The following is a 17,489-nucleotide window of genomic DNA, read 5'->3' on the forward strand; positions in this document are numbered from 1 at the left end:
TTATTATTATACTTTAGGTTTTAGGGTACATGTGCACAACGTGCAGGTTTGTTACATATGTATCCATGTGCCATGTTGATTTCCTGCACCCATTAACTCGTCATTTAGCATTAGGTATATCTCCTAATGCTGTCCCTCCCCGCTCCCCCAACCCCACAACAGTCCCCAGAGTGTGATGTTCCCCTTCCTGTGTCCATGAGTTCTCATTGTTCAATTCCCACCTATGAGTGAGAACATGTGGTGTTTGGTTTTTTGTCCTTGCGATAGTTTACTGAGAATGATGTTTTCCAATTTCATCCATGTCCCTACAAAGGACATGAACTCATCATTTTTATGGCTGCATAGTATTCCATGGTGTATATGTGCCACATTTTCTTAATCCAGTCTATCGTTGTTGGACATTTGGGTTGGTTCCAACTCTTTGCTATTGTGAATAGTGCCGCAATAAACATACGTGTGCGTGTGTCTTTATAGCAGCATGATTTATAGTCCTTTGGGTATATACCCAGTAATGGGATGGCTGGGTCAAATGGTATTTCTAGTTCTAGATCCCTGAGGAATCGCCACACTGACTTCCACAACGGTTGAACTAGTTTACAGTCCCACCAACAGTGTAAAAGTGTTCCTATTTCTCCACATCCTCTCCAGCACCTGTTGTTTCCTGATTTTTTAATGATGGCCATTCTAACTGGTGTGAGATGGTATCTCACTGTGGTTTTGATTTGCATTTCTCTGATGGCCAGTGATGATGAGCATTTCTTCATGTGTTTTTTGGCTGCATAAATGTCTTCTTTTGAGAAGTGTCTGTTCATACCTAGGAATCCAACTTACAAGGGATGTGAAGGACCTCTTCAAGGAGAACTACAAACCACTGCTCAATGAAATAAAAGAGGATACAAACAAATGGAAGAACATTCCATGCTCATGGGTTGGAAGAATCAATATCGTGAAAATGGCCATACTGCCCAAGGTAATTTATAGATTCAATGCCATCCCCATCAAGCTACCAATGACTTTCTTCACAGAATTGGAAAAAACTACTTTAAAGTTCATATGGAACCAAAAAAGAGCCCGCATCGCCAAGTCAATCCTAAGCCAAAAGAACAAAGCTGGAGGCATCACGCTACCTGACTTCAAACTATACTACAAGGCTACAGTCACCAAAACAGCATGGTACTGGTACCACAACAGAGACATAGATCAACGGAACGAACAGAGCCCTCAGAAATGATGCCACATATCTACAACTATTTGATCTTTGACAAACCTGACAAAAACAAGAAATGGGGAAAGGATTCCCTATTTAATAAATGGTGCTGGGAAAACTGGCTAGCCATATGTAGAAAGCTGGAACTGGATCCCTTCCTTACACCTTATACAAAAATTAATTCAAGATGGATTAAAGACTTAAATGTTAGACCTAAAACCATTAAAATCCTACAAGAAAACCTAGGCAATACCATTCAGGACATAGGCGTGGGCAAGGACTTCATGTCTAAAACACCAAAAGCAATGGCAACAAAAGCCAAAATTGACAAATGGGATCTAATTAAACTAAAGAGCTTCTGCACAGCAAAAGAGACTACCATCAGAGTGAACAGGCAACCTACAGAATGGGAGAAAATTTTTGCAACCTACTCATCTGACAAAGGGCTAATATCCAGAATCTACAATGAACTCAAACAAATTTACAAGAAAAGAACAAACAACCCCATCAAAAAGTGGGCAAAGAACATGAACCTTTAAAGTCTTAGAAAGTCTCCTAAGGGCATGCAGCAAATGAACACACATTTATTCAAAGAAATCTGCTAAAACCCAGTAAGAATAGCAAGAGACTGCAGTATTTAAACCAAGACCTACCCTACCTGAGCCTCAGCAAGATGGAATCTCTCCTCAGACTGGTACAACCCAGAACGTAGGCTCTCTTCTCTGTCAGCTCCCAGTTGGAGGACTGTTTTCCTAGGAAGGGCAAGAGTTCAACATTTTTAATCCTGTCCCAGCTACCTGTTGCTGAGGCTGGATTCCAGGCATGTGAAGTCCAAGTAAAGATTCCCTTCTGGCCAACCACACTTACGGGATGGAGACTTTATCTTGGGTGTGGTGCCACTGAAAATACTGGGGCCTTGATCACTCTCGCCCACTCATAATGTGGAAGTCCTGTGCTGGGAGAGGCAAGCTGGAAAGACCTGAGGCTATTCCTTCCCTTCACCAAGTGCTTATCTCCTAAAGCAGAAGTGTCACTCAAGAGAGAAGCATGCCATCGCCCAGAACTCTGGCTCAGAGATTTTGCCCAGTGGGAGAAGCAAATTATCATTAACAACAACAAAAGCTCTGAATCTCTTCTTCCCAGAGGAACTGATTTATCTGCAACAGAGTGTAGACACATTAAAGCCCAAAATGTTCTTGAAAACAGTGGAGGACTTGCTGTTTTATGATAGTGTCAGAAAAAGAAAACAACATAAATGGTGGAGGTTGTGGTGCAAACCAATGTTTAGGAGACTGGTAGGTTCATTAAGCTAAACTGTAAACTGGCTAGATTTTTTTCAGGGGAAGAAAGAGCAAAGAGCCTTCCTGGGATCAGAACAAATCTCAAACACATCAAAAGTTGTTCCTTTCAAGGAGTTCACCTTTAATTGGATCAGTCTGTGGAGCAATTTATGCCCCAGGTCTTTGTTGAAAACATAGAGTAACCAGCTGGCAATTGGTGGAGCTTAATAGCTAGGTATGAACACTTAACAGACAAGATAGCCCTGCCAAAACCATCCCAAGGTTAACTGTGTGCATTCACAGTTTGGCTGTACTCTGTGAGAGGCCATATCTGAGACTTCAAACTGGGCAGGGGATGGTAGGGAGCAGACAGGGATTGACATCACTACAGTAAGCCAGCCAATCACTAAACAAACAAGTACATAATAATAATAACAAGCCCTGGAGTTAGGAATGAAGAGGACCAGCACCCAGAATTTCTACAGTGTTACCTGGAATATCCAATTTTCAACAAAAAGTTGAGATATGCAAAGAAATGGGAAAGTCTAACCCACATATCGGGGGAAAAAGGCAGACAACCAGGCTTGCCTGTAAGAGGGAACAGATGTCAGATTTAATAAAGATTTCATAGTAGTCATTATAAGTATGTTCAGAGAACCAAAGGAAACCATGGTTGAAAAAATAAAGGACAGTATGGTGACAATCTCACATCAAATAGAGAATGTATATAGAGATAGAAATTATAAAAAAGAACCAAATGAAGAATTCCACTAGAGGGGCTCAACAGTAGATTTGAACTGGCCGAAGAAAGAATTAGTGAACTTGAAGATTCTAGATCAATAGAGATTATGCAAAGAAGAGAAAAGAATGAATAAAAAGGAAGAGAGCTTCAGAGAAATGTGAGACACCATTAACTGCTCCAACATATACTTAGTATCAGAAGGAGAGGAGAGAGAGGGAAGGAAGAAAAAAAATTATTTGATGAAGTAATGGCTGAAACTTCTTAAATTTATTGTAAAACATTAATCCACACATCCAGGAACTTCAGTGAACTTTAGAATAAATGCAAAGAGATCCGCAGGCAAATACATCATAGTAAAAATGTGGAAATCCAAAGACCAGGAGAAAACCTTGAAAGCACCAAGTAAAAACTACTTGTACATTTTAAGGAAAGTCGTATAAAATTCTGATTTGTCATCAGAAGCAATGGAGGCTAGAAGCATGGAATGACATATTCAAAGTGCCCCCTAAAAAAACCCCAAAACGGAAAGGTTAACCAAGGACCCTATATCTAGCAAAGTGATCTTTCAAAAATGAAGGCAAAATAAAGAAATTCCCAGATAAACAAAAACAGAACTTGTTGCTACCAGACCCACCTTACAAGAAATACTAGAGTTTTTCAGGCTGAAAATAAGTGACCACAGACAATAATTCAAATTCACACACAAAAACAAAGAGCACCAATAAAGCTAACTGTGTAATTATAAAAAACAGTAAAAAGGCATATTTCTTCTCTTAACTCATTTGAAAAGCAATTCTATAAAACAATATGTCTTCATGTATTGTTGGGCCTATAACATATAGGAATGTAATTTGCTAATAATTGCACAAAGGAAGCCAGTAGGGGCAAAGCTGTACTGGATAAAGGAGATGAATCCAGATAATTCATTTCTGGATTCTTGAATCTACAGGAAGAAAGAGAAATAGCATTTTTTTTTTTAAGGTTAACATAAGGCTGGGTGCAGTGGTTCACACCTATAATCCCAGCACTCTGGGAGGCCGAGGCAGGCGGATCACCTGAGGTCAGGAGTTTGAGACCAGCCTGGCCAACATGGTGAAACCCTGTCTCTACTAAAACTACAAAAAAAATTATCTGGGTGTTGTGGTGGGTGCCTGTAATCCCAGCTACTTGGGAGGCTGAGGCAGGAGAATCACTTGAACCCAGGAGGTGGAGGTTGCAGTGAGTCGAGACTGCACCACTGCACTTCAGCCTGGGCAACAAGAGCAAGACTCTATCTCAAAAAAAAAGAAAGGGTAACATAACAAGGCTGGGCATGGTAACTTATGACTATAATCCCAGCACTTTGGGAGGCCAAGGCAGGAGGGTTGCTTTGAGACCAGGAGTTTGAGACCAGCCTGGGCAACATAGCAAGAGCCCATCTCTACCAAAAATAAAAATTAGCTAGGTGTGGTGGCGTGCATTTGTAGTCCTGGCTACCACTTGAGAGGCTGAGGTGGGAGGACCACTTGAGCCAGGTGTTCAGGTTATAGTGAGCTATGATTGCACCACTGCACTCCATCCTAGGTGATGGAGCAAGACCCTGTCTCCAAAAAATAAAAATAATTAATATAACAAACACAATAAATGTATACTTGCTCCCTTTTCTCTCAGCTTCTTTTAAAAGCATAAAATTATGTAAAGTGATAATTATAACTATGTACTGTTGGATTTGTAACGTTTATAATATGATATGTATAACAATACTACAGAAGGGAAGAAAAGGAACTAGAACATTGTAAGAGTAATATTTCTGCTTCACCACAATTAGTATAAATCTGAGGCTGAATCTTGTAAGACAGAGATAGTAAGCTTTAGTCAACCATTGAGGAAATAACTGAGAAAAAAAGTGAAAACAATCATTAAAGAAATTTAAATGGCATATTACAAAATAGTCACTTAATACGAGAGAAAGTCAAGAAAGAATAGAGGGATAAAAAAGATATGAGACAAAACAGAATGGAAAATGACAGACAAAATTCAGCTATTTCAGTAATAACATGAATGGGAATGGATTAAATAATCCAAATGAAAGGCAGAGATTATCAGATTGGATTTAAGAAAATGCCTGTAATCCCAGCACTTTGGGAGGCCAAGGCAGGTGAATCACTTGAGTCCAAGAGTTCAAGACCAGCCTGGGCAACATAGTAAGACCTTGTCTCTAAAGAAAATAAACAAAATTATCCATACATGATGGTATGTTCCTGTAGTCCCAGCTACTCTGGAGGCTGAAGTGGGAAGATTGCTTGAGCACAGGAAGCGCTATGATATATAAAATATATAATATTTTATTAATATATAAATATGTAATATATAAAATATATAAAATAAAAGACACAAACCACATGATCATCTCGGTAGATATAAAAAAACTATTTAACAAAATCCCACACCCTTTCATAGTAAAAACAAAATAGGAAAGAAGGGAACTTCTTCAACCTGAACATCTATGAAAAACTCACAGTAAACATCATAATTATTGGTGAAAGATTGGATGCTTACCCCTAAGATCAAGAAGACAAGAATGTCTACCCTTACCACTTTTACTAAACATTGTACTAGAACTTCTAGCCAGGTGGTATGGACTGAATGTTTATGTACACCCCAAATTTGTATGTTGAAGCCTAACCACCAACGTGATGGTAGTAGGAGGTGGGGCCTTTGGGAGGTAATTAGGCTTAGATGAGATCATGAGCATGGAGCCCCATGATGGGATTAGTGCCCTTATAGGAAGAGGAAGAGACACCCACAGCTTCCTGTCTTTCTGCTGTAGAACAGAATAAGAAGATGGCTATCCATGAGCCAGGAGGATAGCCCTCATCAGAACCCAGCCATGAAACCACCCCGATCTTGGACTTCCCAACCTCTAGAACTATGAGAAATAAATGTCTCTTCTTTTTTTTTTTTTTTTTTTTTTTTTTTGAGACTGAGTCTCGCTCTGTTGCCCAGGCTGGAGTGCAGTGGCGCGATCTCGGCTCACTGCAAGCTCCGTCTCCCGGGTTCACGCCATTCTCCTGCCTCAGCCTCTCCAAGTAGCTGGGACTACAGGCGCCTGCCACCACGCCCGGCTAATTTTTTTGTATTTTTAGTACAGACGGGGTTTCACCGTGGTCTCGATCTCCTGACCTTGTGATCCGCCCCCCTCGGCCTCCCAAAGTGCTGGGATTATAAAATTTCTCTTCTTTAAGTCACCTAGTCTATGGTATTTAGTTATAGCAGCCTAAGCTAAGACACCAGAGTAATTAGGCAAGAAAAAGAAATAAAAGACATTCAGATTAGGAAGAAGTAAAATCATCTCTATTCACAGATGACATGATCTTAATGTATAGAATATCTAAGGAATCAACTAAAAAGCTTAGAACTGATTAACAAATTCAGGATGGTTGCAAGATGTAAGATCAACATACAAAAATCTGGTGAATTTCTATACACTAGCATTGAACAAACCAAAAAGGAAGTTAAGGAAATCCCACTTAAAATAGCATCAAAAAGAATAAAATACTTAGGAAAAATTGAACAGTAGTAGTACAAAGCTTACACTCTGAAAACTACAAAACATTGTTAAAAGAGAAAATTAAATATCTAAATAAATAAACATCCAGTGTTCATAAATCAAAATAACATTGTTAAGATGGCAGTACTCTCCAAATTTATCTACAGATTCAACACAGTCCTTTTCAGAATTCCAGTTGGCTTCTTTGTGGAAATTGACAAGCTGATTTTCTAAAATTTATATGGAATTTCAAGAGACCCTGAATAGCCAGAACAATCTTGAAAAAGAAAATTGGCCGACTCATACATCCAAGTTTCAAAACTTATATGAAACAATAATCAAAACAGTATGGTACTGGCATAATGATAGACATATAAATCAGTGGAATTGAATTGAGGATCCAGAAATAAACCCATGGGTCTTTAGCCAACTAATTTTCAACAAGGATGCTAAGACCATTCACTGGGGAGATCATTTTCTGATAGCAACATTCAAAAGAATAATGTTGGATTACTAGTATTAGTTTCCCAGGGCTGCTGCAACAATTATTACCACAAACTGGGTGACTTTTTAAAAAATGGAAATTTATTCTCTCATAGTTCTAAAGGTTAGAAGGCTGAAGTCAAGGTGCCAGTAGAGCCACGCTTCCTCTAACGGCGCTAGGAAGGAATCTTTCCTGGCCTCTTCCAGCTTCTGGTGGCCCTTAACATTCCTTGGCTATGGCTGAGTAACTCCAGTCTCTGTCTCCGTATTTACATGGCCTATTCTCTATACTCTCATGTGTCAATTCTACTACTACTTTCTTTTATAAGGATGTCGGTCACTGGCTTTAGGACCCACCTAAATCTAGGATGATCTCATCTCTAAATCTTTAATTACATCTGCAAAGTACCCATTCCAAATAAGGTCACATTCACAGGTAACTTCAAAGAGATGCTATTCAACCCACTGCAGACCTTACTTCGCATACCATATTTTTAAAATAACTCAAAAATACATCAAAGACCTAAACATAAGAGTCATAAAAATCTTAGAAGGAAACATAAGGGTAAATCTTCATGACCTTAAACTTGGCAATAGATTCTTAGATATGACACTAAAAGCATGAGAAACAAAAGAAAAATAGGTAAATATGACTTCATCAAAAGTAAAAACTTCTGTTCCTCAAAGGACACCATCAAAAAAGTAAAAAGACAACTCACAGAATGGGAAAAATATTTGCCCATATCTGATAAGGGACTGTTACTAGAATATATAAAAAAACTCTTACAACTCTATAATAAAAAGATAAATAGATTTTAATGTGGACAAAGGATCTATATAGACATTTCTTTAAAGAGGATGTACAAGTTGCCAATAAGTACATGAGAAGTGCTCCGTATAATTAGTCATCAGGGAAGTGCAAATCAAAACTACAATAAAATAACACTTCACACACACAGGATGGCTAAAATCAAAAGGTCTGAAAATAAGTGTTAACAAGACGTGGAGAAATTGGAACCCTCTTGTGCTCTTGGGAATGTAAAATGGTACAGCCACTTTGGAAAACATTATGGCAGTTTCTCAAATAGTTAAGCATAGAGTTAACATATGACCTAGCAGTTCTATCCCTAAGTATATATACCTAAGAGAAATAAAAACATAAATCCACATGAAACCTTGTACGTGAATGTTTATAGCAACATTATTCTTAATTGCTATAAGGTGGAAACAAACCAACTGTACATCAATTGCTGAAAACAAATTTTAGTATATCCATATGATGGAATAATATTCTGCCATAAAAAGGAATAAGGTACTGATAGATGCTACAACATAGATAAACCTTGAAAATATGCTAAGTGAAAGAAATCGGTCACAAAAGACCACATATTATATGATTCATTTCTAGTGAAATTTACAGAACAGGCAAGTCTATAAAGATAGAAAGTATGTTAGTGGTTGCTTAGGGAACGGTCAGTGAGGAGATAGGATGGTGGTAACTAAAGAGTACAAGGATGCTTCTTGAGGTTATGATGTTTTAAAACTTCACCGTGGGGGTGGTTGCACGTATCTGTGACTATAATAAAAACCACTGAATTGCATATAGTAAGTAAATGTGAGTTATATGGAATGTGAATTATATCTCAACAAAGCTGTTTCTTTAAAAAGAGCCTATTGTATCATTCACCACCAAATAGTATTTATGACTATGCATTGCTGAGGCAACAGATCAGAGAAGGCAGACAGAGAAGTGACTAAGATTTTGCCTAATGGTGATTGAGGTGGCGGCCAGAAAACTTTTCTTTTATTTAAAAAACCAAGGAAATAGAGGTAATTCTTGATTCTGAATACAAGCAACTTGTGTACATTTTAAAACACTACTTTCTGTTTTTTGAACTTGGGAAAAGTTTGGCTAATTACAATGCAATTTTTCTCTAAGTTTATAAATAAAATATAAAGACCTAAATGTAATCTCTTTTCTTTTTCTCCTCCTCCTACCCTTTTTACTTTAAAGGGAATTTACACTGGGAGAGTACTTAGCCTTCAAGAATTATTGATCCAAGTGGGAAAGTTAAATCCTGAAGCTGTTAGAGGTCAGTGGGCCAATCTTTCATGGGAATTACTTTATGCCACAAACGATGATGAAGAACGTTATAGTATACAAGCTCATCCACTACTTTTAAGAAATCTTACAGTACAAGCAGCAGAACCTCCCCTGGGATATCCGATTTATTCTTCAAAACCTCTCCATATACATTTGTATTAGAGCTCATTTTGACTGTAATGTCATCAAATGCAATGTTTTTATTTTTTCATCCTAAAAAAGTAACTGTGATTCTTGTAACTTGAGGACTTCTCCCCACCCCCATTCAGATGCCTGAGAACAGCTAAGCTCCATAAAGTTGGTTCTCTTAGCCATCTTAATGGTTCTAAAAAACAGCAAAAACATCTTTACGTCTAACATAAAAGTTAGAACTATTTGGCCAATATTTGTGCCTTCTGGACTTTAGTAGGCTTTGGTAAATATGAGAAAACATTTGTATAATTATTATATAATGAATTTTGTAATGCTTTCTTAAATGTGTTATAAGTGAATTGCCATACAAAGTTAACAGCTATGTAATTTTTACATACTTAAAAGATATACATATCAGTGTTCTAAGTAGTGATAATGGATCCTGTTGGAGGTTAACATAATGTGTATATATTTGAAATATAATTTATAGTATTTTCAAATGTACTGATTTAACATCTAATATTATCTGAATGTTTGTGTATCAAGTAATTTGTTTTCATAGACTTCAATTCACAAACTTTAAAAAACTTTTAATAAAATATTTTCCAATAAAATATTTTCCTTCCTTTTCAAATATCCTTTTAATATATGTGAAAGGAGCAGCGTTCATCCCATTCATCATGTGAATATTCACAGGAAGAGCAATGTTAGGGTAATCTGCATATGACTACTAAAGCATATATCTGACTCATTATATATTTCTTTCAACTGAATTTACTGCTTCTGAAAAATGATTTACCCAACAGGACTACCAGTTACTAGTGTCTTAAGGTATATGAACTAAAGTCAGAAGGAGATGGAAGAAAATTTTTAAAATATGATCTGAATTTTATTTTCATTCTCTTCTTGCTTAGGAACGTTTTACAGATACATGTAAGGGGGATTAACAATGAATCCACATCAGTTGAGAGATCAGTTTCCTCTACTTCTTACTTAATTTCCAGTGAAATCAGTAGGAGCCCCCTAGATTTATAATAATGTATTCTCTTTAGAAATCATTCAAATTATATGAAATGTACCAGTTAAGTTGTTATTAATATTCCATTTATTTAGTATGTGGACCAGTTCACTCTAACAATATTAAAGGATAAAGTTTTTGGACCAATTTTCAGTTAATGAATTCAAGAGATTTGTATGTTAATCTTTTTTTGGAGGTAATATAGTACAGTTACTAAGATAGGATTTTGTATTACTCTGAGTTCACATCTCAGACTTACGATTTAATTTACATGATTGAGATTTGCTAGCTGTACACCTTTATATCTTTGTCATGTAGAAATATTTTCTCGTGTCATTAAAAGTACTTTGTAATTATCAGCTTTTTTTTTTTTTTTTTCCCCCCGAGACGGAATCTCGCTCTGTCGCCCAGGCTGGGGTGCAGTGGCACAATCTCGGCTCACTGCAAGCTCCGCCTCCCAGGTTCAAGCGATTCTCCTGGCTCAGCCTCCTGAGTAGCTGGGATTAAAGGCATGCGCCACCACGCCGGCTAATTTTTGTATTTTTATATAGACAGGGTTTCACCATGTTGGCCAGGCTGTTCTCGAACTCCTGACCTCATGCTCCACCCGCCTCGGCCTCCCAAAGTGCTGGGATTACAGGCGTGAGCCACCGTTCCCAGCCATAATTATCACTTTTAATGACAGCATAAAATTCCATTGATAGATATTATTTATTGGACTACTATCCCCCAAATAATGTGAATTTTAAGTTGTTTAGAGATTTTCACTGTGATAATAATGCCAAGCTATGCCTTCCCTTAACCTTGCATCCTCCTCAAACTGCTCCCATATCTCCATTTCATTCATGGCCAAGTTTTCTTTTTCATTTACTTGTCAAACCATTCCAGTCTGGATCCTATCTCCATGACTACCCCAAATTTAAAAAAAAAAAAAAAGTTTTTATTAAGATCACTATTGACCTTTTTATTGTCAAACCAGCTAGTAGTAATTGACACATTTGACCATTCCTTGAATCAGCGTTTGTGTTTTCTTTTGGACTTTCCTGATACTACATTATCTTTGTTTTCTTCTTATCTTCCTAGCAACTCCTCAAACATCTTTGCTGCCTCTCCTCTTCTACCTGACCTCTAAATTTTAGAATTTCTCAATCATTGGTTCTAGGCCCCCCTTCATATTTCTTCAATCACCATAGATAATCTCATCTACTTCAAGACTTGAAATATCATCAATAAATTGAGATGATCAAATATATGTACCTAACCCAACATCTCTTCTTACACTGAACCTATATATATCACTTATTTGATATCTTCACTTGGTATATTAAAAACTGACTGTCAGATTTTGAAGGGAAGGTGAGGGTTAAAGAAAGACACACACACAGAAAGAGGTCAGCTTGACAGCAAATGCAGACTTTATGTCCAGCATAAAACCTACAGAAGTGGGGGACCAGCTTAACACCAGAGCCCACCACTGCTTACAGGCTGGGCATACTTATAGGCATGGGTGAGAGGGGTCTGGGCAGTATGGCTTGCTGTCTGGCAGGATATTGATAAGATGCTCCCATGATGAGATGGTTCTGGCCCTTGTTCTGGCGAGATGTCATCGTGGTATTCCTTGGAACTTTGCCCAGCAAGATATGATAGGGATATTTCTTAGGTTGGGCCTTTTTCCACCTTGTGGTCAGGTGGTTAGGCAGGATGTTTCTCACTGCCCGAACCCCCGTGAAATGTTTCACTTTGATCAAGGTCTGCAAAATAGCGGGGAGCTTACAAAATGGTGCAGTTTGGACTAACACTAACCTTACTGAATTTTCCCTAAAACCTACTTTTCTACTTCCAACTTTTAGTGGTGCATTCATACCAACTATTTCAGAGAACTAGAAAAGCCAGGCAAAATAGTATTTTAAAATCTGCTTAAAGGCATTAGAGAACCAAAAGACAGTGAAGAATAACATCACTAAGATCTAAGACAGAATGAAACTTAGAGACCTGAGCTCAGCATTTGGGCTGCTTTTCTTATAGGAGACATGCCAATTCAGGATAAGGTGGTTGAGAGTCTGAGACGCTAAGTAACACTTATAACAGCCTTGCTGCTGAGTTAGAGGGACAAAAACTGGAGACCAAGACTCTCCAAGGAAGTAGGGGAGGGGAAAGGAACCCTAGTTAACTGACCATACATTGGGTTGTGACTCCAAGGACCATATCCAAATTGTAAGGGTGAAAACCAGATGCAGTCAGGATCTTCTCACTTCCCAAAACTGGATTCAGGTGACCCTTTGCTCTAGCCGCTACCCAGAGCAAATGTAAATCCTCTCTGGACTGATCTTTTGAGTTATTTTTATAACTTTTCATGTTTAGTGTTGGAAAGTTATTTAAGGTATCTGAGGAAACAAAGCAACATGATCAAAATCCAAAAGAAGTGACAGATGATGGGACAGAGCCACAGGGGACCCAGATAATGAGCTATACAACACAGAGTCTAAAATTACTATGTTTAGTGTGTTTAAAGATCTAAAACACAAGATTGAGAATTTCAGCAGAAAATCAGAAACTATATAGAAGAATCAATCAACAAGTCCCCAACTTAAAAGTACATTAATCAAGTTTAAGAATTCAGTGAATAGGCTGGGCGCAGTGGCTCATGCCTGTAATCCCAGCACTTTGGGAGGCCGAGGCGGGCAGATCATGAGGTCAGGAGATCGAGACCATCCTGGCTAACACAGTGAAACCCCATCTGTACTAAAAATAAAAATAACCAGGTGTGGTGGCGGGTGCCTGTAGTCCCAGCTACTCAGGAGGCTGAGGCAGGAGAATCACTTGAACCTGGGAGGCGGAGGTTGCAGTAAGCCAAGATCATGGCACTGCACTCCAGCCTGGGCGACAGAGCGAGACTCCATCTCAAAAAGAAAAAAAAAAAAAGGATTCAGTGAATAGATTTGATAGAAACTGGATACAGTGAAGTAAGAATTAGTGAACTAGAAGTTATATCAGAAGTAAATACCAGATGTGAAAAACTAACAGACAAAAGAATGGAAAATATGGTAGAGAGAATAACAGACATAGAGTTAACTTGAGAAAATCTAACATACACGTAACTGGATTTCCAGAAGAGAGAATATGGCAGAAGCAACCTGTGAGGAGATAATGACTGAGAATTCTCCAAATTTTTAAGACATGAAGACCTGCAAAATCAAAGCATGATAAATAAAAACAAAATTACACCTTAGCACATCCTAAGAAAAAATAAAACACAAAAAGAAAATCATTAAAGGAGCCAGACAATGATAAAAGACATTACTTTTAAAGGAGCCACAATTTTATTAAACTGACACCTAACTTCTCAACAGAAAATATGGGAACCAGAAATCAGTGGCATGATATTTTCAGGTTACTGAAAGAAAATATCTTCAATTTTAGAATTCAATATCCAGCCTTTCCCCAAAAACAATTCTTCAAGAATGAAGGCAAAGACACTTTCAAACACAACAAATTTAATAGCAGATTGTCATTAGAGGTAGTAAAGGGTATTCTTCAGACAGAAGGAAAATGATCCCAGAAAAAGGTTAGGGATAAAGGTAGGAATGGACAGTAATTTAAAAATATATATATACAGTTTAAGTGAATATTAACTATATAAAATAGTCTTTGAGGTTAAAATAAATGTTAAAACGTGATAATATATAAATTTGGTGCAGGAATTCTAAGGTCCTTAGAATTATCAGAAAGAAGATAAAAGTATAAGTAATATTAGACTGCTGTGTCATCTACAGGGTGACCACTGAAAGAACAGCAAAAAGCAAAATAATCATATAACTACAAAGCTAATACAGGGCGAAAGTGGAATAATAAGGCAAAAAGGGAGAGAAAATATAGAACAAATAGGACAAATAGAAATCAAATAGTAGATTAGGAGGTTTAAATCTAAATATCAGTTATAACATTAATATGAATAGACAGTGTACCAATTAAATGCAAAGATCATCAAAGTGAAAAGAAAGAAAACCCACAAAGTACCTTTATGCAAGAGATGCCTTAAGTATAGGAATACAAGGGTTGGAAGCAAACAAGAATGGAAAAAGTTATAGTATGAAATGCAAAAAACAAAAACGATAGGGCAGGGGGCTATGGTGGCTATTGCAACATTATTCAATGTAGACCTTAAGGTGAAAAGTAGTATAAAGAGAGACAATTTGTAATGATAAAAGATTTGATTCGCCAGAAAGTTTCAACAGGTCTAATATTTTAATGATTTAACAATATAGCCTCAAATATATAAGCAGAAATGAACAGAACTAAAATGAGAAAATATAAATCTGCATTCTCAGATTTTAATATACTCAGTAACAGAATAGCAGCCATGCAAAAATACGTAAATATATAAAGATTGGAATAATATTTTAAAACTTAACCTAATTGGCATATATGAAACAGAATACCCAACAACTGCAAAATACACATTATCTTCAAATGCAGGTAGAATATTTATCAAAACTGACCATATTCTAAGCCATAGGGATGGAATATATTCTTTGGCCATGTATCATTCACTTAGAAATCAATAATAATTTCAAAAATAGAAAGATTCTATTAAGTTCATAAATTAAGAAATATACTTCTAAATAACTCATGGATCAGATAATAAATTACAATGAAAATTAGAATATATTTGAACTGAATAGTGAAAGTGCTACATGTCAAAACTTGTGGTAGACACCTAAAGCCATGCTTACAAGGAAATTTATAGTCTTAAACGCACATTAAAAAAAAAAGATTGAAAATGAACCTAGTAGTTATCTCAAAATATTCTAAGAATAGCAAATTAAACCTGAAGAAAATAAAGGAAATAAAATAATAAAGAACAAGAATTAATGGAGTAGAAAATGAAGATAAAGTGGATCAACTAAGCCAAAAGTTGATTCTTTGAAAAGATAATTGATAAGTGTCTGGTAGACTGAAAAAGGAAGAAACACAAACAACCAATATCAGGAATGAAAGGATATTACAAATCCTATAGTCATTTGACAAAATATGTGCACAACTTCACGCCAATTAGTTGGAAATTTAGATAAAGTGAACAAATTTTTTAAACTATGGAAGAGCCAAAATTGACAAATGAAAAAATAGAAAATTCGAGTAGTTCCCTACCTGCTAAAGAAATGGAACCTATAGTTACTTTATTTGCTTTTCCATAGTGAAACAACAAGCCTAGATGGATTGATTCGTCAATGGAAAGACAACCTTAAATTCTTACAAAGAGCAGTAGAAATGCAGGAACCCTCCCCAACTCATTTTATGATGCCAGAAAACCTAGATACCAAAACCTGGCAAAGACTTTATGAGAAAGGGACCTATTTCATTCCCCCCAACATCAATGCAAAAATCCGAAACAAAATACTAGCAAACTAAACTACACACATACACACACACACACACACACACACACACACACACACACACATACCCCTACACACACGGAATAATAAATCACAATCAAGTTGGGTTTCTTCCTGAAAAAGTGAGGTGGGTGTGATAGTTGCAAATCAATCAATATGATTCAACACATTAACAGAATGAAAGGAGAAAAATAATATTTCAGTAGATCCAGAAAAAGTATTTGATAAACCAGTATCCACTCATAAAAAGTTTGCTTTTTAATATTCATCTTTATTTTTCTTGAGTATGCACATAAGATGTTCAGGGTCAGAGATAGATTTCTTATTACTCAGGGTAAACAAGTGCACCTGCCCACCTTCACACTATTCCATATCCCCCAGAGCAACCTGATAAGAGCTCATGGGATTTTGGCTATGTAAGTGGCCAAATACTGCATAGGCAAGGGACAGGGAAAATTAATTTTCCCTACTTATGAAGATGAAAGAGGCAGCTGTCCTCTTCCCCTCCTGAAAGGGTCTCCTTTTACTCTAGTCTTGTGGTAGACAAACAAAGTCTCTCCAAAAGCCAGATAGCCAGCCCCATGTGTCTCCTAGAGCTGTCTCCTACATCCCAGGGAATACCTAGGAAGATAGCATATTAGAAATGAGGAAAGATCTCAGCACAATAACCTAAGTTCCCACCACAAGAAACAAGAAAAAGAATAGCAAAATAAGCCCGAAGCAGGCAAAAGAAAGGAAATAACAAAAAGCAGAACTCAATGAAACTGAAAATAGAAAAATACATAAACAAAAAACTGGTTCTTCAAAAAACAAAAAAATCCATAAACCTGTAGAAAGACTGACAAAAAGAAAAAACACAAATCATTATTATCAAGAACGAAAAGAAGAAGATCACTATAAATCAGGCAGTCATTAAAAAGATAATGAGGAAATACTGTAACGTTCGGCTTATACACTTGACAACTTAGAAGAAATAATCTGATTCTTGAAAACCACAAACTACTAAAACTCAACCAAGATGAAATAATCTGAATATCCTATAACCATTAAAGAATTAAATTCATAATTTAAAATCTCCTGATAAATCTCCAGACCCAGATGCCCTGGCTTCTTTGAGGTTCTTCCATGTTGTTGTATGTATCAATCATTCATTATTTTTTATCGCTGAGTAGTGCTGCATTGTATAGAATATAACACAGTTTGTTTATACCATTCACCTGTTGATGGACATTTGTTGGTTCCAGTTTTGGGCTATTATGTAAAGCTGCTATGAGCATTCATTTACAAGTCTTTATGTGGACATAAGCTTTTACTTCTCTTGGGCAAATACCTAGGACTGGGATGTCTAAATCATATGATAAGTGTATATTTAAATTTTTAAGGAACTGCTAAAAGTCTTTTTCAAGTTAATTGTACCTTTTGACATTCCAGCCAGCAGTTTATGTGTACAAAGTGTATAATTACATTTACGTAAAACTGTAAAATGCAAACTAATCCATAATAATGCAAGCACATCATTGGTTGCCTGGAATGGGGTGGGTGAGGGGAAATGATTACAAAAGGGCAAAGGGAAACTTCTGGGGCTGATATATGTGTTT

The 17,489-nt window shown here is 36.8% G+C and overlaps 1 protein-coding gene across 4 annotated transcripts in view; it reads left to right on the forward strand.

Moving 5' to 3' along the window:
* Nucleotides 1-10,111, forward strand: part of PCNX4 (pecanex 4) — a 44,272-nt gene extending 34,161 nt beyond the window's left edge. For 2 of the 4 annotated variants that reach the window (XM_030811567.1, XM_012504451.1), the window contains one exon: nucleotides 9,256-10,111. In XM_030811567.1, the coding sequence (XP_030667427.1) occupies nucleotides 9,256-9,507 (252 nt within the window). In that variant the 3' untranslated portion in view covers nucleotides 9,508-10,111. The remainder of the gene's footprint in view (nucleotides 1-9,255) is intronic. The other 2 variants (XM_030811556.1, XM_030811569.1) reach the window with 1 other exon arrangement.
* The last annotated feature ends 7,378 nt before the right edge of the window (nucleotides 10,112-17,489 follow it).

The sequence above is a fragment of the Nomascus leucogenys genome, chromosome 1a (genome assembly GCF_006542625.1).
Source record: "Nomascus leucogenys isolate Asia chromosome 1a, Asia_NLE_v1, whole genome shotgun sequence".
Classification (NCBI taxonomy): domain Eukaryota; kingdom Metazoa; phylum Chordata; class Mammalia; order Primates; family Hylobatidae; genus Nomascus; species Nomascus leucogenys.